Source organism: Malus sylvestris, chromosome 14 (genome assembly GCF_916048215.2).
Source record: "Malus sylvestris chromosome 14, drMalSylv7.2, whole genome shotgun sequence".
NCBI lineage: Eukaryota > Viridiplantae > Streptophyta > Magnoliopsida > Rosales > Rosaceae > Malus > Malus sylvestris.
The window spans coordinates 25119034-25141844 of record NC_062273.1 but is presented as its reverse complement, the minus strand read 5'-3'; the positions used below and the strand labels follow the sequence as shown (position 1 = coordinate 25141844).

Below are 22811 nucleotides of genomic sequence, written 5' to 3'. Positions count from 1 at the left end.
CACGATCTTTGATGAACAGTCATTGTGTCTTAATCCCTGGATCCCGTAGAGGGGATCCGGAGAGGATCCAAATCCGGGAGAATATATCCTTTTCTTGTACAAGGAGGGCGAATGGGACCTACACGTTTGGGCCCGCAAGTGGAGTGCTCTTTCGGTATCCTTCTTTATCTAGGACCCAAATATTCTCAGTCTCTCAGCTTCTGTCATGTCACATAAACTGACGATCGTTCAAGTGTTACGGCCACGCCGTTATCTCTGACGTATGAGACTATGACATCAACGGCCTAAGCTGTCTAATCCTAAAATCCATGATGGCATCAGGGCCGTTCGTTGTGAAGGAAAGCTTTCAGTCAAGGTGAGGTAAGGCGTGGGGCCAGTGTTGGTCCGAGTGCAGACAGAGTAGGGGCCACTGGGGCTGCCACCGACGGTGTTTACATATCCTTGCCGAGTGAGAGAGTGTGTGTAGGGTTAGAAAGCTCAGCGGCTCTACTCAAACACACACTCGCCTTTTCTTGTGGCTTCTTCTTCTTGTTATATAGTTCCAACACCAACCCCTCCCACACAATAAGAACCTTCCTCTTCCCATCACTTAGCTACTTTCATTCCCTCAGTAGCTCTTTCCTTCATTAACATACTTGTTCTTTCTCTCTCTCTCTCTCTCTCTCTCTCGCTTAGTGGAACTGGAGGGAGCTAAGGAAATGAAGTGTGTACGAAGGAAAAGCTTTGGTTAAAATTGTTGCTTCTGTTTTGACTCTCACTCTCACTCTCTCTCTCTCTCATCTGGGTTCGGTTAGTTTTGTTTGATGGGTCATAATTCTCTGCAAGTTTGCATGGATTCATCTGACTGGCTACAGGTACGTTGTCCTTCATCATCACCAATTTGTTTATTTCTGTTCTGTTTTTATTTTTGTTTTAATTTAGTTTAATTTATATTATGTGACCATTAGCTCCATCCTCAGTTCATCATGAATTCGCACCTGAAAATGCAATATATTGAAAGCGCCTAATATATATTAGCTAGCAGAATAACTAATATACATTTTCCTAGGATTTAAGGACCAAAGTATCTTATAGACAGCGCTGTAATGCCATGGAAAATGCTATTATTTTAGCTAGTGATGAGATGAGATAACCACATTCATAACCAAATAAGTATGTAATTTTTAGCTAGTTGGGAAATGTGGATAGTGTAATATCGAAACTCTCATTGATAACCTAAAAACAAAGTAACGTCATACAGGGAAAAAAAATTCCCATCAGAATTTTTATTGAATTCATAAATATGAGCATAATGTGAACAATAATTTGATGAAAGTAGAGTAGTTTAGACTTTGCCGTTTATTTTTTTTTCCCCCTCAAGTTTCCAATTTTCTTGAAGCTATTTTCACTAAATGTTAGTAGTACTTTCTAGCTAGCTTTATATTGGCTTGATTTGATATGCAGCGGAAGGACAAAGAGTGTGTATCGCCCTAAAATTATTAAGTGATGGAGTACAAAAATAATATTTTCTGACGCAATCTCCTAAATTCCTTTCCATGTCTGCAGGGAACGATTCGCGAGGACTCTCCGATGGACTCGTCCTCGCCGTTATCCGGTGACATGTTAACGTGCTCGAGGCCGTTGGTCGAGCGGAGGCTGAGGCCCCAGCATGAACAAGCCCTCAAGTGCCCTAGGTGCGATTCCACCCACACCAAGTTTTGCTACTACAACAACTACAGCCTCTCCCAACCTAGGTACTTTTGCAAGACCTGCAGAAGGTACTGGACCAAAGGCGGGACGCTCAGAAACATCCCCGTCGGCGGCGGGTGTAGAAAGAACAAGAAAGTTTCTTCCAAGAAACCCAATGATCAGAGCCCTTCATCGTTGATGAACCAACACCACCACCCTGGATCATCTTCGTCGTCGATATCTCACATCCCAACTGATCTCCACCTTTCTTTTCCTGATCAGATGCAGTTCTCACACCTCAATAACTTGATGCTTGGAAGTAATATGAACCCTAGTAGCTTCATGGACATTAGTAACCCTAGACCTATTGATTTCATGGAGAGCAAGTTGGAGGCTATAGTGGGGACTGCCAGGAACTATGATTTCATGGGGGGTGGTGCTGATTTGGGTATGATGGGTGGATATGGAAATAATATGGGTGGAGTTAGTCATGGATTAGAACATCAGTCAAGCTTTCATGGCATTTGCTCATCTCCATTTGGGATGTCATCAATTGATGGGCAGAATGGTAATTTCATGGACAGTTGCCAGAGGTTAATGTTGCCGTATGATCAAGCAAATCATGAGGATCATCATCAAATTAATGCAATGGATGTGAAACCAAACACGAAGCTCTTATCACTTGAGTGGCAAGACCAAGCTGGTTGCTCTGACCTTGGAAAGGACTCATTTGGGTACCTCAATGGCCTAGGATCATGGAGCAATGTGATGAACAGTTATGCCCCCTCCACAACAAATCCATTAGTCTAATTAAGTAATTAGGTGTGATTAGTGACTTCAATTAATTATAAATCATCTGCATTTAGATCCGTAGGTTATTTACTACTACTATGACTACATGCACTGCCAGTTCTCTATGCATGTATGTGATGAGTCGACATCAAATACATGCATATAGGTGCCAAAATATCACATTGCCGATTCTCAAGATAATGTACGTCTTTTAGAAAAACGGTTTAATTTCCTCGTGTTTTTCCTTTCTGTGGGGTGGTTGGGTTGGGGAGTGGTTATGTATGGAGGTGGCATTGCTTTCATCTTTATTGACTTAACAAAGAGTGTGTGAATGGGAGCATGGAGAGTCCAGAACTGAGTACTGCATTTGGCTGCAAGATATGATTGGTTTTTGTTGTATTATTATTATTATTTCGTTTCTTTCTTTTTTGTCTTTAGTCTTTCTTCCAATTTGTTGTACTCATTGGCTGCAAGTGCAAGACGATTCAAAGGTCCAGGATTTGTTGTAATACCGAGGAAGATATAGTGGTGTTTCTTTATGGTCTAAAAGTTTAATTAAATATAGATTATGTGTTATTTAGTACTTAATCAGTAGTCTTAATTATCTCTTTTTCATGTGCAATTTGTCTCCATGGTCGATGTTAGAAAATTTTCAATTTGGCACACCAAGTGTCATATTAAAATAGTTGAATTTTTAACCAATCGTATTATTACACATGATGTATCGAGCCGTGTGTTCAGCACACTGAAAAATATCTCAAGTCGATGGAGATTGGAGTGTGTTTAAGTTATAAAGTATTGTAAACTGCCTTTCTGGTTGGGAATGGTTGAGACATAAAAGGAGAGCAAACCAGAGTTTTCAGTGAAAGCAAAACTTACTATTTAATCTTTGAGTTTGAGTTCTTCCATGCCATGAGGACCCCATTGTTGGTGTAAGAAAATAGACATGGAAGGAGAAGAAATTTTTTGCACAACTTGTAAGAAAACATAGTAACACAAACAAAGCTACTAATTGACATTATAAAAGAGAAAAAACTCCTAAGTTTACTTGATAATTAATGTTTTTTATTTATATTTTTTGCCCTATGGATCAGACTTGAATTGAATAATTGAAGAAGGTTTATTTTGTAAAAGCCTTGTCGTGGTATATATAATATAGTTATGTAGGCAAAAAGTTAGGTGCGGCATGCAATGCGCTCGACACTAATACATTCGTAAATTTATAAATATATAAGACAAGAATAATGTTATTTGGCTCACATTACTTGTATTAGAGATGCAGTCAACGAAGAAATCAATAAATATGCTCCAAATAACAGCGTTCTAACTAGATTCCTTCTTAAGATTATATCTGCCACCGTTGACCGCGACAAGTCTCAGGTTTCCAAAAATATTACCCACTCCTATACTTTTGATGTTCTTCTATACTTGGCCATCGGGCATAAGAGGACTTGTAGCTCAGTCGATTAAAAGTGTTTAGCCACACACCTCAGGTTGTGGATTCGAATCTCGAGATTAGCCTCAAGTCTTAAATGGGTAGGTTTTCTTAATTGGGTTGGGAGTCTTGGGGCCCCAGAATTGGGTCTAGGAGTAAACTATTGTGTCCACCAGCCCAGAAACCTTGGGCACAATTAGGCAAATCCATCTTAAGATTTAGTTGGGCCAATAGTAACCCGAACCGAACCATATACACCGTTCCACTCTTTCTCTGCCCCATTTCGCTCTCCTGGAGTTGGCGGCTGTTTTCGCTCGCACTTATAAAGCTACGGTGAGTTTCTTCCTTGTGGGTTTCTCTCAAATCTTTCCTATGCTTTGGAATATCCTTTGGTTTTGTTGAATTCAGATGCTTTTGTTTTCTTCCATGGAAGTTTTTGAGTTTTATGAGAAACCCAGAACCATATTACGAGTTTGTAGTAAAAAAGGGTAAATTTTGTGTGAAACGATTTGGGCGGGATTTTTGAGCTAATGGGGTTGCTAAATATTGTGTTAGTTTTTTAAATTTGATAGCTTTTGAGTATTATTTTCTGGGAAATTGTTTGTTTTCTACGAGCCAATGTCATTGCACGCCACACGTTTGTGGAAATGCCCCTTTGAATTCTCCATTAATTTTAATTCTCTCGTTGTTGTTTTTTTTTTTTTTTGTTACATATGTACATTGACATTTAACATGATCCTGAAGCTGTAGACTTAATCAGTCTGCAGAAGGACCGGTGATGCATTCGTAAAACTTACAATGATAAGGAATGTTCCTCCTTTTGCTAATTGAAGTTTCTTCTGTTTTTATTTCCTCCAGACAAGCGACTTCTCGACATTTTCCATTTGGTTCAGATTGTGCTATATAAACCCAATGGTGCAACTTGGTTAATGCAGATAACAGCCTTTTCAGTTCTGTTTCATTCTATGAGGCAATTTTTCCACTGATCCAAAAAGAACCATGAGGCTCATTGCAGTTGCCAGATCTTTTCGTGCCCGTCCCACTCTCCCTGAAACAACTGGTCCTTTGCAGTTTCGTTGCTTCCAACCTGATTTTGTGCCCCGGGACCCCAATGCCAAGCCAAAAAAGTACAAATATCCGGTATTCTATGACCCGTACGGCCCTAGACCTCCACCTTCAGATAAAATCGTTCAGCTTGCCGAGCGAATTGCAGCACTGGCCCCTGAAGAACGGCGCCAACTTGGTCCTACTCTAGCTGAGAGGCTAAGGCATCCGAAGCTGCAACCAATATCGACAGAAGGCTTGGACTTGGGTTCACAGGGAGGGGCAGCTGGTGGTTCAAAGGCCGAGGAAAAGAAGGTGGAGAAAACAGCTTTTGATGTGAAATTGGAGAAGTTCGATGCTGCTGCAAAAATCAAGGTGATCAAGGAAGTGAGGACATTTACCAGTCTGGGATTGAAGGAGGCTAAAGATCTCGTCGAGAAGGTACCTTGTGTGCTTAAACAAGGGGTTACCAAAGAGGAAGCAAGTGACATAATTGAGAAAATAAAGACGGCTGGAGGAGTTGCCGTCATGGAGTAGCATTCGAAGTTGTTTTATTGTGTTCCTGAAACGATTTGCATTGTTGTTTCTGTTCAATCGGGTTTCATGATCTCCAGAAAGTTGTTCGCGATTTTCGAATATGAATTTTCTGTTGTGAATGCAAATTTGATATGAAGCAATAATTTTGTGACTCTTCTGCAAAGGCTTGGTTTGAAATAAGTTTTCCAGCTCTGTTTTGGAGATTGAAACACTGCCCGACTATTTTGAACGTCCGGCGTGGGAGCCAGTCCTCCGCCGCCGCCACTGAAAACCAGAACTCCGGCTGAAACTGAAAGATAACGGTCTAAACAGAAAAACCTAATGGTCCGACCTGTTTCGTTCAAAACCAAAAACAAACCGGTCCAAAACAGGAAAACCAAATCGTCCGACCTGTGTGAAGTAACTCATCATTGTTTTAAATTCAGCTTCATTCACTTTGCAGCCCAAACATAAACAAGAACCCCCCCCCCCCCCCCAAACACAACCATAAGAAAATCTATACAACGAAAAACCGAATTACTAGAACGAACCGAGTGATGAAATAACAATAATACGAAAGGGAGGGAGGGAGGGAGGGAGAGAGGGAGAGATGAAATAATGAAAAGCCGAATTACTAGAGATACATAGAGGTTTGAATGCAATAGGTCATCTGCCTATGCCCTTGCATGCAATAAATTACAAAGGTTCCAATTCTAACATTAATTCACCTACAGAGCCTGCCCGAAGGAGTCACTCCCTACATTTACAGACAACGCATATAAGACTTCCAAAACCTTCAATTCCAATTAAGAGGAGGAAGAAGAACCAGTCATGGAGCTCACCTTCTGCAGGAGGGCCTTAATTTCACACTCCAGCTTTGCTCGCATCTCCGGAGAAAGATTGTCTCCTGAGTTCTCCAGCATTGATGTCATCATCTGAAGATTCTGCCTTATGAAGTCGAGGCGAGATGCCTTTTCAGGCAAACTTGGAGAGGCTAGACCTGTGGGGAGAGACCAACCTGGTTCTAAAACCCTGGACACAGATGGAAGATGGAAGAGCTTGTAACTAACGAGGTTTCCTCCAAAAGGGTTGTCCTTCTCTAGACTCCGAAGTGCTTCTCCAGCATCAGCATTTTCCATGAATACAACCTGGGCACTACCAGGATCTTTCAACATCTGTGTCTCCGACTCCTTCAAAGGTCCGAACCGACAAAATGTTGAAATCAAATCATCTTTTGAAGGCATTGCTACTCCTGGGGAAAAGTTCAACATAAGAGCAGTTGCCAGAGCCTTATCATAAATCTGAGCTTTACCATTATTCACATCCAGTTTCCGCTGCATAGCAGTAGCTTCTCCTTTTCTCCTCCTCCTCTTCCGCTCTGGTTTAATTGGAGGCGTCAGGCCACTAAACTCTTGACATGCCTTTCCCAATAAGTTGCATTCAGCACTACTTCCATTCAAATCTGGAATACCATCAGCCGGAAGCTTTGGTTCTGCTTTCTCCTTTCTCTTTCTCTTTCTCTGTGCAGGCCTAGTTTCAGCTGAGAGTAAGCCAGTATTCCGTTTGGGGTCCAGGCATGACAAAGCTTGAGGAGAAACCCGCAGATCTACAACCAAAGAACCAGGTTTCATATTTTTTACATTCACATCTACAAAGGCAGCAGGGATATTAGACTTCAAATGCTCTGAAGCCGTTTCACTCCCTAACCTATTTTCTAACAAAACTTTACCTTCAGAAGCAGCAGTGCCAATAGCCTGTTGATCATCACCAAGAAGGCCAGGTAGAAGATTGTTCCCATTTAAATCTGGAATTCCTGTAGTTTGTTTATTCTGCAGACACACGGGACTTGCTACATCATCGATCTTTCTATTCTTTTGCTTACCACAGGGCATGAGAGGGTGTACATCCAACGACTCTTGCACCAAAAAGCTATCAGGGGTGATGCCAATATTCACATCTGACAGTCCAGAAAGGGATTTAGTCTTCAATCTTCCCAGATTTGGTCGTCCCCTTTTCTTTGTAGCAGTTGAAGTGCTTTGAACTAGATTTGGCATGCTGGCAGTGTCTTCGCCCCCTGGATGCTTCAACTTAGACTTTCTCCTCCTTTTCTTTGGTTCAGATTTTGCCTCGTTCTGACCGCTATATCCCAACAGGTTGGGGTTAGCATCTTCCTGACCAACCATATTGTTACGATAGGCTTCACAAATAGATTCATCATGAAATACCGAAATCCTGAATCTAGAAACAAACCAGGCAACCGAATCAAATGTCTTATTTTCGTTCGGATATAGGCAGTTGACAGCTGTAGAGTAGATTTCAGAAAGCAACTCAGCAGAAGATGCATTTATTAAGTTTGGGTCACCGGATATGTTACTTTCACCTGTAAGCCTTTTATACCACTTTCTCCAGAACTTCTCACCAGTAAATTTAAAATTAGATGGCGACCCACTAGACCGGCTGGCATCAATATTTGCAGCCACTCCCTCATCATCCATTTCAGCAGGCAATCCCTTCTGTCCCAAGTTTATGTACGGGTAAGACAAGTACCTGCTCTTCTTCCGTTCTCTTGATTCGATGCCTTTTTCAGTCATTCCCTCATTTCCAACATCACCATATTCAAAGTCAGAATCCCTCTTCACCTTTCTCCTCCTCAATTTTGAACCTGAGATGAAACCTTCATCAGCAATATTGTCTCCATCAAAAACCTTGTCTAACACTTCATTTCTTTCATCCTTCTGAGAGTTATTTAATGGTGTGCTTTTCAAGAACATTTCATCTAGCTCAGTATCTCCATATCCAACCCAAATGTCGACATTATGTTTAGCCATTGACTTGCAATCAGCACCATCTTCAGCATCATTTGTTTCCCGGAGTAGATGCATAGGCAGCTGGCTGTGCCCTATGGAACGGTAGAAGGCTGATAATTGATTTCGTTTGACAACAAAATCAAGTGTGCCACCCATGGAAACAACCAGTGCAAGATTTTTGAGATGCGCAAGAAACTCTGCAGAATTAAAATGATCAACTGAATATTCACCGAGTTTGCCAGATTTGCGGTCAGGCATGGGAATTCCTTTGATAGATTCTGCATCACTGGCTGACAGGTGGTTTTCTTTCAAAACACACAAACAAGTCATATTCAATTTTACAAGCCCACCAAACTCTTCGAGTGCTTTCTCAACAGCTCCAAGGAATATTCTAGCCTTGCTTTGCCCCGACATCTGCTCAAAGTACTCACGAAAAGGTTTTAGTTGGTATGGATGGCACCATGCTACATGACTCATCCCAAAATATCCAACTAGTAGACAGCCCCCTGGATCCCCACTGGCACCAAACTTCGACGCATATACTGGATCATATATTTTACCAGGCCACCATGTCTGGGTTTTGGTTTTAATCCATACAATGTCACCCGCAGAAAAACCATAGCCTTGGTAATCAAAATCCTTCTCCTGTTCATCATGTCCAAATTCTTCTACAGTTTCTGTACCTGCAAATCCAGGACAACTTGCCACCTGAAGATCATCTGGTGGATGACCACTAAAATCCACGAACAGTGATATACCATCATCCGAAACTTCTATCTTCTTGCTAGATGAGTCAACCCCAACTGAGTCAATCCCATTCAATCCCAATGTTTTTCCTTCATTCATACCATCATCATCATCAGCAATCTTCTCAACTCCATCCTCCTCATTATCAGTACCACCCAAGTCCTCTAAGTTCCCGTTCCCATCTGACTCTGGCTTCAAAACATCCATCTGAACATCATTTCCCTTATCTGATGGTGACCATTGGGAACCCATTTGAGCATCATTTTCCACATCAACTCCACCCTCTTCATGCTCATTACCACCCAAATCCTCAAGGTTCCTGTTCCCATCTGACTGTGGTCCCGCAAAATCCATCTGAACGTCATTTCCCTTATCTGATGGCAACCGTTGGGAACCCATTTGAGCATCGCTTTCCACATCAACTCCACCCTCTTCATTATCATTACCACCCAAATCCTCAAAGTTCCCGTTCCCATCTGACTGTGGCTCCGCAAAATCCGTCTGCATGTCATTTCCATTATCTGATAGGGACTGTTGGGAACCCATTTGAGCATCGCTTTCCACATCAACTCCACCCTCTTCATTCTCATTACCACCCAAATCCTCTAAGTTCCCGTTCCCATTTGACTGTGGCTCCGCAAAATCCATCTGAACGTCATTTCCCATTTCGGATGGCAACCTTTGGGAGCCCATTTGAGCCTTATTTTCCCCACCAACCTCACCATTAAGCCAACAAACCTCCTCAGCCCCAACACCATTCATGCAACTATTAAACACACCAGAAACTGCATCCATACCCAACAATCCCAAATCCTCTCCTTTATTACCATCCAGGACTCCTTTCTCGGCTTCCACCGCTTGAGTCACCCCTTCCACATAACCAAGTCCCGCATCATTACCAGTAACACCAACTCCTTCTCCACTACCTCCCAAAATTCCAGGAAATGACTCCAACCCAATACAGTTCTCACTCCACCCTAACAACTCAGATGCCCCTTCTAGGGTTTTACCACTAGGGTTTTGATCTTCTAGGGTTTCTGGGGTCTTTGGCCTCTCCATTGTCTACAAATTCCTAACAAGTCCAACGATTTTTCCCAACATCAAACCTAATGAAGAAAAAAACGAAAATAAACAAAAAAGAACAAAGCTTTGTTATCATCACTAAAAAAATTCAGCACCCAAAAAAAAAAAAAAAAAATTTAGGGCAGAATGATAGCAAAGACCTAAATATTAAATAAATTTCTTCTCTAAAAAATTAAAATTTAAGAACCATAATTACCAGAAAGAAATTACAGAAGAGTAAACAATGAAATTACCTCAAGAAAAATGTATGATTGTTCCATAAGTGCTGAGCCTGTGTGATCCGAGAAGAACCCTAAGCTGGAATGGTGGGTCGGCGAGTGAGATCCTTGAGAGTTACAAGTTTTGAGGAATTTGTAGGGAAAAGGCCGAAGAGGCGAAAGATGCGTTTCGAACTGAATGTGTGTGTGTGTGTGTGTGTGAGAGAGAGAGAGAGAGAGAGAGTGTGTGTGTGTGTGTGTGTGAGTGAGTGAGTGAGTGAGAGAGTCGCTCTCGGCTGTGTTGTAGCAAAATGTCGGTATTTAAAGGTGGTTTTTGTGGCTTGCACGTCCTCCTAGTACACGTGAGAACATAAGCACTCTAGACTTTTGTTAGATTTTTTTAGTATATAAAGGAAGAATTCGGTTAAGTCACATAGTAGTCAACTTAATTTAATATTGAATTCGTTATCCACGAGATTCGAACTTAAAAGCTCTCACTTCTAAACGAAGAGTAATATCATCAGATTATAGTACTGACTAACTAAACTTTTGCTATATTTGAGTCTCCTTTAGCATGATGTATATTTATTCCGTAATTTTTTAGAGATTGACTCTATTTTGACGTATCGTTGGATTCAAAGATTAAAAGTATGTTATCGCCTCGTACGGTTGCATGAAAGGAAGACTAATTATCACTAATGGGTAGTAGAAAGAACACATTATCATAGTTAACTCACATAACACACGTTTAAATAAAGACGACAACATTACTGTTTGACCCATTTGTTTCGTAAAGTAGCTTAACATCAACAAATTAGCCTCCAAAGTAATTTTCTTCTTGAATATCTTCAAACATCAATGAGATTACTCAACTAGAACCATTTAAATTCACAAGGATAAGAATTCAATAGCTAATTATTATGATTAGTCCATCCTGTAACTTAACGCAAATTCACATTGATAAAAGAAAATGTTCTAAGAGAAATCAAAGGAGAATTTCCAATCACAATTCGTAAAAACGAACTATGGTTAAGCATCTCGAAAATTTGATAAAAAAAATGATAGGAGTATAGTCGGAGTATAACCTTCACAAATGATTTTACGTAATCAGAAAATAGTTCCAAGATAGAAACTAGTTGGTCGCAGTATATAACCTTTGGTGACGATTTCAATTCTTTTTCTTCGTAGTTTAGTTTTGTCGACGACATTATTTTGTTTCAATTTTGATTGCACAAGCGAAAAGCCGCATCCTTTCGGATGCCAATGAACAAATACATAACATACAAAGAAGAGAACGATTAACCCCGCCACTGAATCGAGGTCCTTGTAAATCTGCATACAATCATAGTCTTTAATCGTTGTTGTATCGAGCGGTTGTATCCTAAGATCGAGACCGCCCGTGGCTTACAACCGGGCGCTACAAGATGATGTGAACCGGAGCTTTTAACTTACTGGTTCGTATCTGCAAACACAGTCGTATATGTTGCCTTGGATCAGTTTTTGGGCCAGCCTTTGATTCTTCACCATTGCAAGCTGCAAAAGAAGTCGTTCTTGTTATTGGAGTGTAAAAGAAAACCGTAGAATGCTATTGCAGGTTGGATCAAAGTTCACTTGGTTCGCTATCTCTAACGGAAACATCACACCAAGGTTAATACCGACAACCATTGAAATCCTCACCTTTAACGCATCACATTTAAACTTTGCATTAAAGTTGGTATGAAGAGCCCTGCCCATCCCCTCCAAGATAACCTGCATGAATAGTATTCAGTCAATAGAATGATTCGAAGAGTTTTTCTAACTCATTCTGTTTTTTCTTCGGGTGTTAATCATGTTATGAGTAATGCTTGACAATGGTTTTAGTAGTTTGAACAAGGATCATACCAAATCGGCCTCTTTTGCAGCAGCGGCTAGCTCAGAGCTAACCTGCCGTAAGTCTATACAAGGACTGCCGCAACCATTCTCAACAACCATTAACGGAACTGAAGATGAATTTCCCTTGGAACCATCTAGAGAGCTAACCATTGCATCGACAAGTAAACCTCCCGCTTCAGCAGCTCTGCGAAGAATGTCACAGTGCTGTTGACTAGAAGAATCAGTTTCTTTTTCCCTCGTCATTTTATATATACGAAAGAAAGGTTAAAAGACTTAATCATGCTTGTGGACTGACCTTGGCAGCTTCAGCAACAATTTCAGGAAGCTCCATTGCAGTTGCATCATTTAGAGCCGGAAGGGAGTTGGCAACCAAAACAACCTGCAAAATCAATCTTACTACGGCATTTTCATTGCATAACTTAATTAGATACGGATTACGGAATGAGCCTTGGGAAGCAATAAACTTACTTCCGTTCCACGTCGGAGAAGTTCCCGTGCTAGGGGCAGCATTCCTAGAATAACGTCAGCACCCGAGTTATCCACAAATAGCAAAGCTCTTTTATGCGGACGAGGTTTTTTATCTCCAGATCCTAACATTCTCTCTTTGAAAACATCAAAGTCATCCACCTGCATAAAGATTAACAGCTCTTTTACATTCGAATACCCAATTGGCAATTAATTTAAAACAACTGAAAGGACATGGGAACTTTGTTTTGAATCCACTTACGCGCCAAGGTCTTTGCATCTTATTGCGGCTCATTCTATAAATTTCAATAATCGTTCCTTTGTGATAGAGATCCATGCAGGCACGGGATCCCCAGTCGAAAATGTTTGCAGCAAGGACACCTTCAATAAGGGTAAGTAGTCTTGCTTCCTGTAAATTAAGAAGATTTCAAATGATCAGAACAACGGTTCAAAAAGTGCCAGTTGGAATGGCTCAACTGTGCTGGAAGGAACAAACTAAACCGTCCGAAAATGTAGCGAGGTGCCCACAATAATTTATATTTACCACAGTTCAACCATAATAGAGTAGGCTTCCATACTCTTTAAACTTTTGCAAAGACCGAATGAAAGATGAATCGGATAAATATCAACTGATACCATAATGGCATTTGGTAACCACCATATTGAATGAAGAACGGGAATTGTACCTCACTCATACTATCAAGCTCCATCAGCAGATCGGCTAAAACAGCAAGTGATGCCTCATTTTCCCTGTTGCATTCGTAAACCAGGAGAGGGTTAGAATCACTATGAGTTAAGTATATGAAACAACGACTTTCATTAGGCAAGACCTTCTTTTACACTATTTAAAGACTTTCTTTTACCTTTGTTTTATACTTCTATACGCGTCAACAAATTGGAACTCCCTCAAGCATTCTTCTCTTAGTTCCAATAGATTCACCAACCCTAACTTTCCATATGCAGCAGGCTCCTCCATCAACCTATACAGCCAGTTGGAAGATGTTAAATGGAATAAGTACAAATAAAAATCTCTTTGATCTCCAAGAACATATTATTTTAGGAAAAAAAAAGTTTCAGACGGGATACATGATAGCATTACAAACTTGTACGCACATGTATGACACACAGAACCAGGAGTTTCAAGCTTTATAACAGACCAGAATGTTAAATAATACAAATATTAGATACAATTTCTCATAGCATAGATACCGTGCCAAGTGAGCAGAAAAAGCACGAGCAAAAGCATCGCCCCTTCTTTTAGCATCATCCGTTCCACCTTCACTTGCCACTGCCTAACATATTCACATCAACCCCTCAAAGTCATAAATCAATAATGAAATTGTATCCAATCTGAATTTCTGTTTGCATTAATATTATCAAGGAAGATTCTAAATACACAATGAGCACTAACAAAATGGAAAGGCAAAACCGCAAAAACAAAAACCAAAGAGAAAGTGAACTTTTCAATATTTTCCACATTTAACTATAACTGACGGACATCCGGTTGCCTATAAAACTTTAGACTCTGAAAAAAATACAGTTCTATGAAACAGATGCTCTAGCTGATGCTATGTTTACCTTATCAACGAGGTCTGGTAGATGCTCTGACAGCACAGTGAACCAGTACCTATAGCACAAAAGACACTCAAATTACCCATAACAAACTAATCATTCATAAATTTGGACATCAACAATTTCAAATAACACATTATAGTTACTAGCGTTGTGCAGATGGATTCTTAAGGATTTCCAAACAAAAAGAAAACTAACAGCATGTACTCACTCTAACTCGCCGTGATCTGAGAGATCAATAGTGTTAGGCTCATACCTGTAACATCAAAAACCAAAATAGTGTAAGAACACAGCACCAATCATCAGATCCTGGTAAAAGACGTGCCCCACGGCTGTACCAAACATATTAGTGTCTCACTTGTATCATTGTAAAGGATACCAACACACTGAGTGAAACTGTCGAAGTTCCGAAAAGTACAAGCTTTGTGAGGATAGGACATACGGGAAGGGTGATCTTGGAACTCCACTCTATCAGAGAGGTATAGTTACCATCTAATCTAGGTCCCAGCAACTATATTCGCAGGGTAGTGATCAATAAAAATCTAGAAGTTGACTTACGTTTTTGGGTCCGCCAATAATGGAAAGACTTCCAACGTGGGTACCAGATGTAGGACCCCAATGTTTAAAGCACTTGCATCAGAACGCAGAGTACCTCCTTTGGACGAAGGAACTTCAAAGCCTCCAAGTCCGGTAGTTCCAGGAGGAGCCATTGGTACTGGAGCAGTAATCTCAGTCCCTTTCCGAACAAACTTCTCCATCCATGAAATCTGCAATCAAGGTTTCCGACTCACATAAGTTCTAAGATTTCTTGGACATACTTGAAAAGACAAAATTGTCCAAAGACTAGAATTCCATTACAGAGCATAGTATAATCATTTCCCTTTTTTTACAAGAGACCCAAATTTTACTAGTAAAGAAATTGATACAAGTAACATGAAAAAGAAGAACATCAAATCCCGGACAACAAAGACCTAAAGTACCATAAGATTAAAGCTCCTCTCATTAGGGAAAGATATATAGGAGCATTCATGGTGAGACCAGTAAAAAACAATGGCTTGTAGCCTTGTACATACTGAAGAGTAGATAACAATCAAGGGCGGAGGTAGAATAAGCTGGGGTGGGCTATAGCCTAGGGTAAATTTTGGAATTTCAAAAAATAGCATGTTGCTTTATAAGCCAAAGTTGTCCAGTTTGAAACTAGCACAACCTTCTTTTATAAAATTAGCATACCTCGAACAGAAAAAGAAAAGTAGCCCACCCCTACAGACTTTCCTAGCTCTGTCCTTGATAACGATGGAAACCGCAGCTGATTGCTCAACCTTTCCTATTCCTATAGTCCAAACTCTAGCAGCTCTTATGGTATTTCTTTCATCCATAGATTCCAACCCTTCTGCCTTTTAGCCAAGTTGGCCTTTAGAAAGAATATATGCAACTGTATAGTTGCTCCAATAATCTAATCTTCAAAGATGCCTCAGTTATTTATTTATTTATTTGGAAAAGTATAAAAAGATGTGATTCTAGAGAATCATTGTAGTGGAGTCAATTTTCCAACTCTAATTTGATTCTCTCCCCGAAAAAAGCTGTGATGCATTGCGGGACATTTTGACATTAAACTTGTTAAATTTTTTTCAGACCGATAAATTAAAGCTGAATTCATGCCTTCCCGAAACTAAACAAGAGAAAAACATACAACCCAGATCCATTATTATCAGAGAATCAGCAGCTCGGGGTCAGGTCTTTTCAACTCTGATAACATTTTACCTTCTCGTTCAAATCCCCAAGTGGTGGACCATGAATCTTTCCTCCAGTATATGGTGCGCCCATAGGAAATCTTTCAACTAAATGATGGACCTTCAAGTCATCAAGACCATGCTTTTCATAGCTCATAAATGCACCTAAAGCTCCCAGAAAACCTTCATGTCTCAAAAACATTGCTTGTGCATCTCCATTTGACCTAAAAAACACATATGATATTTTCAAACTTTAAGATAAAACAGTAAACAGTTATACTCAATATCAAAGACAAGGAAGAAGAGGAATAAACGACTAAATCTTGATAAGAAAATTGTATGTGTACCAGAACTGAACCGCAAAGGAGATAGTGTCCATGGTATAAGCATGGCCCCTTATGAAAAAACCTCCAAAATATATTCGCTTCAGACCAAACCGTAGTGCATTTAGATAAGCTATCTGCACAGCAGAACAGTCCAATCAGATCTACCAAAATTAGCACATCTATTAGTTCTTTACAACAAAAATTATTGTTATCATCTTTAGATCTCTGTACTCGACAGAGGTACAACATAAATTGCATTTTCATGACATAATCTTGTAACTGCAGAGCACACCTGGCCAATATTATAAGAAATCATTCGTAAGAGAGACAGTGATATATCTTCAGGGCTGTAGTCTTCAAGCTCCTTGTTTTCTGAAATAGCCTTCCCAAAACTAGAGGCGATGGTTGATGCAGATAGACCGATCTATAACATGTTTTATGATTAGGGATTCTTAGTCTCACAACTAGATTAAGAAAATTTGCATAATTCATGAAAATCAATATCAAGATTTCTGACTAATTTACAGCTCCAAACTTCAAAGTAGTGTTCTCAACAGAATAGACAATCTGCATACCTTTGAGTAGTCCATACCACCATAAATGTCCCCGACAAGCATGTCTATAGCACCATTGTCTCCCCGTTGACTCAGCTCTAACAACTCATCGAAACTGATAAGGGAATGAATTAGTCAAAGACCTGGACAAACTTTCTAGAAAGAGATGAGATGAAAAATAGAAAGCAACAAAAAGTTAATCCGAAAAAAAAAAAAAAAAAAAAAAACCTTTTGCACTTTGTTAACAGTTTTCCCAAGCCCCAATAAGTACCGCCACCAACATTTGTTCCACTTACCCGCTGAAATTTGCCATCTCCATCAACCTATAGCAACATAGATTAATTGATAATTAATAAACTCAACAAGCCTCCAGAATTCAATTAACAAAAAGAAAACATAAGAAAGAGTTACCTTAATTATACTAACACCAGACCCAATGTTAACTAGAAGATATGGGAATAATTCATTCTGGTCAATCTGCACAAACTCTTTCTGACCCTCCATGTGTGTGAAAGCTTCATGACGTATTGCCTACTAGAATCATGGTGGAACATCTAATTACCTCTCAGAGAAGTACGGTTATCATGGAGGAAAGAAGGCAAAAATGTACTAAAAGTTAATATGATAAGAGTACTTGATGACATCCCTATATGGTACCCAGACAATTTATCAGCAAGCCATGAATGAACAATCTCATGATAATTCCAAATCACCGTCTTTCTTTTCAGACTGTAATATATTCAACACATAAATGACAGAACTCCCATAGGAAAGAAGAGATATGAGCAACTGAGAATACCAAATAAACACTAAATGCCAGATTTCTCGAATAAGGAAAAATCTCTAATATCACAAATGAATTGAAACAAAAAGCCAAAAGTTAAAGTTTGTTTTTCTTGGTAACATATGAACTCAACTCAATTTTACTGATACAGGCAAAGTCAATACCCAGGAGCAGAGAATTAGAAGTTTTTAATGTTCTTACTGGAAACTAATGGACATACAAGTTCATATCATTTTCATACAAAAATACACATCAAAAGGAGCTAAAAAACCTAATCCATAAGAAAATGTTATCTTGTATCAACATCCACCTTGAGTAGAAAATTTGCTCCAGATACTAGACAATTCATTTCGTCTTCTTTGTCAAGACTAACCCCAAGCCGTTCTTTGAAGAGGTCCGCAAACTTGTATGCCCCACCACCTGTAGCCTTCAGGCAAGAATTCATTCATTGATATTAGTATGATCCCCAAAAATACACAGAAATAATGGAATTCCAAAATACATAACAAGATCGATAAACACTTATATTACCTTGATTACAGAACTTTCATTGGTTGGGGCATCAGGATTCCAGATACGAGCATCCATTCCTATCCACAATTTGTCTTTCTTAGAACATAGGTATATTATTTTGCTAAAAATTGACATAGTTACATAAGGATTCAAGCATAAATATCATACAAGTTCGAGAAATCTACTATGCTTAGCTATCAAATAAAACAACTGAAACAAGAGAAAAGTACATCCAGAAAAAATATACCACCACGGTGAAGCTGCTTGGAATAGATGAAGTCTAAGCACTCGTTAATCTTGTTTGTCTCAAACTTCACAAAATGAAGCCGCCCACCTAGAATTGGGTAGCTTCTCCTACTACCATTTGATATTCCCAACCTCTCCTTCAAAGTTTTCTTCCTTTTATCATCAATTGATTGGCCTTCATGTCTTGAGAAATACACCAACTTGATGAGAGATCCTGCCATTAACCATTAAACAGCTTAAAACGCCGATCTTTATAAACACACTAAAACAGTTTCTTCGAACTCAAAATTTACATGCGATCCCACACAGCCAGGTACTGATCACAAATTCACAGTTAAACTTAAAACACCAGAAATTATAGCACCAACAATCACAATTAAGAAGTTCACACTGGAATCATATAGCATGGCATGCATAATTTCACTTTCTCTTCACCAAATCAAACATATCTTTATACATGCCATATTGGGGGAGGGGGAGATCAAACACGAGACCTCCGTGCATTGGCGAACGCACTTAACCAACTGAGCTACAAGCCCCTTCCTCCAACAGATCAAACTTCTACTTTCCTTAAAAAAGATGTTCACTTTAATCTAAAAAGCTAAGCAGAGAACAAAAGAAAACACAACCCATGCACTGAAAACTAACACCAGAATTACCAATAGTTAACCAATAAAACAGAAAATTTAGAAACCAAAAACCGCAAAGACTTTTCAAAAGCAAGTGATTCAAGTGAGGAACACAAATTATACCTCCAATGTCCAAAGCCAAGTGAGACAAGTCATCAGACTGATTAGGCAGAAGAATTGCGGGGTCCCTCTCTTCAAAATTCCCTTGAATGGCAGCTTTGCTGAGGTCCAACTGAGGCCGGGAACCTGACCGGTGAATCGTATCTCTCTCACTACTACTTTGACCAACCTCTCCTCCTTCTGTTCTAATCACCACATGGGACTCTAAAGTATTACTGTTTTTGTCACCTTCTTCCTTCTCTCTCCCTTTTATATCGTTAGTTCCAAAACCAGCCATTAATCCAAAAATTCACCCCCTCCCAACCTCTCAACTGCTTCCCTTTGGCTTATGTGTGCCCACTTTGTCCTCCTCTGTACTTAATAAACAATTAATTAATTAAAATTTGACTGAAACAATTAAGAACATTGCTTTAAATTTACAAACTTTGAAGCTATTTACTGATTCAGAAGAAAACCCTTGTGACAAGATTCAATATTTGAATTAAAATTTCTGAACTTGGGGACCCAAGTGAAAAATAGGATGAAATCATCAAGCTTTTAAATGTATCTGGACCACCTCAGACAAAATTTACATCAAATGGTAAGAAGAAACATGTAAATTATGTAATTAAACAGAAAAAAAAAAACGGAGAAATAAATGGACCCAGAAGATTATAAAAAAAAACAATAAAAAGTTTAAAAATTTTGATTAGGTGAGGAAGTGGGAGGGAACTGGTTGAACTGGAAATGTTAACGAAAAACCAAATCAAATGCGGACCTTAAAAGTGTGAAACTTTGAATCCGAGAGGACGGTAGACAGCAACACAGTAATACGAGGATTTAGGAGGGGAGATTATGAAAGATTGGTTCTTTTCCTTGTAGGAGACTTGGGGCAGTCAACAGTTTTTGTGTCTGTCTCCGGTTTCTGATCGGTTTTGTTTGGTTCCTCCTGTGATTGAAGGGCTGGGTGGTGTAAACGTACTCGCATAGGAAGCGCGTGAGAGTTGCGCTGATTTCGCGCCAAACAGCCTATGATTTCGAGCCTTGCAGCATAAACTTTAGAGAGTTTTAACGAAAAGTCCGGTACTGTTTATTTTAACGAAAGATCATATTTTTACATTAAAAAGTTAAATCTGATACTATTCACTTTACCATTTATTTTGTCATTATCTTTAAAACTCAAAGTTTTCAAACCATTTTCATTAGTTTTCCTTAAAATTTATGTGAGAGTTTAATTATTGGTTCATATGTCATAAACGGGTTAATTATACTAACACCTTCTCAAGTTTATCATGTTTTCACAAAACCTATTTACGTTTGAAACATAAAACTAACACCTCTTGTGATTTTAATTTACTTTCACATAATCCCTAGAAGGCTGAAATCACCTTAAAGTATTTTTTTTAAAGACAAATTTACCCTTATTTTTAATTAGGGCATCCCCTCCGCATTCACAACATAATAAAAATTCTTAACATGTTTCACCTCCTCCCTAGCCATCCTCACAAGAAGCTACTGCTTCATCTCGATTTTTGGATCAATCAGCCTCTCCATAAGCCTGGCCTCACTCTTCGCCATAAAAAAAATATGAAAACTGCTGAACTTCCAAAAATCTTCCTCACGAAATGAAAGTTGTTGTTGGAAACCTCGAACTTTTTTATGATGAATTCTGCAAAAAATTCAAGTCCTTAGTTGAAGATAACGATATTTCTTTAATTATTTTATTGTTTAATTAATTTGAATTTTTATTCTATTTATTCAAAGGATTTTTCATTTTTTTTAAAAGTATAATTTATAATGAGGGCAACTTTGTCCTAAAGGGGTTATGTGATAGTGAACTAAAACCTTAAGGAGTGTTAGTGTTATGTTTCAAAAGTGAAGGGGTTTTGTGAAAACACAATAAACTTGAGGGGGTGTGAGTGTAATTAACCCATTAATACCCTGCCATAAACCAACGTTATGACTACCAGCTGTATAAGTTCATAGTCTAAAAAACAAAAGATAAGTAATGGTAAGTCACAGTTTTTTTTTTTTTTGGGTCCGAAAAGGCTGTCAGGAATTTCACTCTGTCCATAACTATAGTCAAGCAGACTCACCAACCTCGGAGCATTGAAACCAAGACCTCCCACATTTTCTTTTTGTTTATTGGGAAGCCTCGATCCGCCATTACCATTGGGTCACTTACTGTGGTTCCGGCTATATTAGTGTACCTTGTTCTTTTTGGACACCATTTACCAAGTCTTCTACTTCTTAATTTAAATAACATAACCATGACATCCTGCTTTTTTTTGTTTCGAAAGTCAAAGATTCTAACAATTAGATAATAGACAATATCGATTAATTTTCTCATGTGTGAGTTCTTATTATCTTGTTCGGTTAGCTTTGTTCTTAAAAATCTATAGTATATTTTTGTTTGAGTTATAATAGCATATAGCCCATTTTTCAACCCAAAAAAAATCAACATAAAGAAATTGTCTGGTTCCAACAGGGATCATTGGCCATACAATATTGGAGGAAACTAAAAAGTTCTAACTTAAAAAAAAATATATTAGGGTGAACATAATTAGATAAGATTATATTCATATATGATTTTGTAAGCTTTTAAATACGTACTATATTCAGCTCTCTTTCAAAAATGTTATCACCAGCAGCAGTTGTTTGCGATCTTTGTCGTTATGTGGGCTTTAGCAAAAGCAATCATTTTAGGGTGCGTTTGTTGCACCGGACTGTCTCGGATTGGACTAACTTCAGGGACTAAGCTGGATTGACTTAGACTAGACTAAGCTGGACTAGCTTAGTAAAGCGTTTGGTGCAGCGTCGGACTAAAAAACAGGATAATTAATAACTATAATATTATATTATATAATACACATCTAATAATATTTTATTATTAATTCAATAATATTTTATTACTAAATCAAGCTTTTTCTTTTTTAGTTCCAAAGTACACAGCCAGACACTCCACTGCTCTCTCTGGAGAGTTCTTCCCTTTTCTTCCTCTTTAGTTTCGTTCCCCATCACTTCTTTTCTCCTTCTTCTTTCCTGCAAGACAACATCCTTCAAATCATTTTTCTTGCAAATCGTCCCCGTGCTACTCTCCCCTCCCTCTCTGTCTCTCCATTTCTCTTTGTCCCAAAGCTACTCTCTCCCCTTCTCTATCCATTCTTTCCGAAATTTTCTGGGGCAAAGGAAAAAAATTTGGAAATTTTCTGGGAATATTCGGGAATAAGGAAGAATTTTGCTATTGGGATTGTTGTTGTTATCATTTTGCATATATGTTTTTGAATTTTGGTGTTGAGATTTAGGCAGTGGGTAGGGCTGTGTTTTAGATCTAGACATGGGTTGGCAAACGGAGTCGCCCAGAAGCATTCTTGCATATTTGTAGTTCACAAGACTTGCTGCATGCGATCGTCCTATGCAAGTTCTGGAGACGGGATTAGCAATCCCATGGTTTTTGGGGGGCTTAGCAAAGACCGGCTAGGCCCTGTTTTAGTCGGGACGAGTGAGAGCTAGTCTCATTAACTCTAAGCCCTATGGGAAACAAACACGGGACTGGACTAACCCTTAGTCCAGTCCAGTGAACTTTAGTGAGGAAAACAAACACCCCCTTAGTGATTCATTTAAACTCAAGGTACTGTGTTTTTAAAACTTCAAAGTATGACACTGAAATGTTAAAAATTAAAATCTCGTGACCTACTTTAAAAACACCCTAAAAACTTAAGGTACAGATCC

At 39.0% G+C, this 22811-nt stretch overlaps 4 protein-coding genes across 5 annotated transcripts; 2 read left to right on the top strand and 2 right to left on the bottom strand.

Moving 5' to 3' along the window:
- The first annotated feature begins 477 nt into the window (after nt 1-477).
- LOC126598473 (dof zinc finger protein DOF5.6-like) lies at nt 478-3048 on the top strand. Its single transcript, XM_050264837.1, has 2 exons — nt 478-854; nt 1546-3048. Exons 1-2 carry the CDS (start codon nt 804-806, stop codon nt 2476-2478), a joined length of 984 nt encoding a protein of 327 aa, XP_050120794.1. The 5' UTR covers nt 478-803; the 3' UTR covers nt 2479-3048.
- Nucleotides 3049-4092: 1044 nt separating this feature from the next.
- LOC126599528 (uncharacterized) lies at nt 4093-5639 on the top strand. Its single transcript, XM_050265920.1, has 2 exons — nt 4093-4228; nt 4754-5639. Exon 2 carries the CDS (start codon nt 4895-4897, stop codon nt 5474-5476), a length of 582 nt encoding a protein of 193 aa, XP_050121877.1. The 5' UTR covers nt 4093-4228; nt 4754-4894; the 3' UTR covers nt 5477-5639.
- A 427-nt stretch (nt 5640-6066) lies between these two features.
- Nucleotides 6067-10594, bottom strand: LOC126599527 (serine/threonine-protein kinase ATM-like). Of its 2 annotated transcripts, none has more exons than XM_050265917.1 (2): nt 10326-10594; nt 6067-10115 (listed from the first exon to the last, which is right to left on the bottom strand). In XM_050265917.1, the coding sequence occupies exon 2, from the start codon at nt 10066-10068 to the stop codon at nt 6262-6264; it is 3807 nt and encodes a 1268-aa protein (XP_050121874.1). In that variant the 5' UTR covers nt 10069-10115; nt 10326-10594; the 3' UTR covers nt 6067-6261. The 2 variants fall into 2 exon arrangements, with proteins under 2 accessions (XP_050121874.1, XP_050121875.1); XM_050265918.1 differs by having other exon boundaries at nt 6067-10081.
- Nucleotides 10595-11370: 776 nt separating this feature from the next.
- On the bottom strand, nt 11371-20020 carry LOC126599987 (pantothenate kinase 2-like). Its single transcript, XM_050266482.1, has 23 exons — nt 19858-20020; nt 19104-19451; nt 18353-18565; nt 18124-18182; nt 17903-18019; nt 17220-17339; nt 17037-17131; nt 16830-16923; nt 16547-16678; nt 16276-16388; nt 15960-16152; nt 14757-14965; nt 14410-14454; nt 14205-14253; nt 13836-13918; nt 13490-13606; nt 13313-13376; nt 12889-13035; nt 12630-12788; nt 12457-12540; nt 12171-12365; nt 11967-12038; nt 11371-11822 (listed from the first exon to the last, which is right to left on the bottom strand). Exons 2-23 carry the CDS (start codon nt 19375-19377, stop codon nt 11733-11735), a joined length of 2724 nt encoding a protein of 907 aa, XP_050122439.1. The 5' UTR covers nt 19378-19451; nt 19858-20020; the 3' UTR covers nt 11371-11732.
- Nucleotides 20021-22811: the final 2791 nt, after the last annotated feature.

Bases quoted from the DNA above. Each gene is read 5' to 3' on its own strand.
- LOC126598473 (XM_050264837.1), top strand. From the start codon at position 804: ATGGGTCATAATTCTCTGCAAGTTTGCATGGATTCATCTGACTGGCTA. The intron at 855-1,545 runs GTACGTTGTCCT...CCATGTCTGCAG, and splicing joins ATTCATCTGACTGGCTACAG to GGAACGATTCGCGAGGACTC.
- LOC126599528 (XM_050265920.1), top strand. From the start codon at position 4,895: ATGAGGCTCATTGCAGTTGCCAGATCTTTTCGTGCCCGTCCCACTCTC.
- LOC126599527 (XM_050265917.1), bottom strand. From the start codon at position 10,068: ATGGAGAGGCCAAAGACCCCAGAAACCCTAGAAGATCAAAACCCTAGT.
- LOC126599987 (XM_050266482.1), bottom strand. From the start codon at position 19,377: ATGGCTGGTTTTGGAACTAACGATATAAAAGGGAGAGAGAAGGAAGAA. The intron at 13,919-14,204 runs GTAAACATAGCA...TGAATATGTTAG, and splicing joins TACCAGACCTCGTTGATAAG to GCAGTGGCAAGTGAAGGTGG. The intron at 13,377-13,489 runs GTAAAAGAAAGT...CGAATGCAACAG, and splicing joins TATAGAAGTATAAAACAAAG to GGAAAATGAGGCATCACTTG.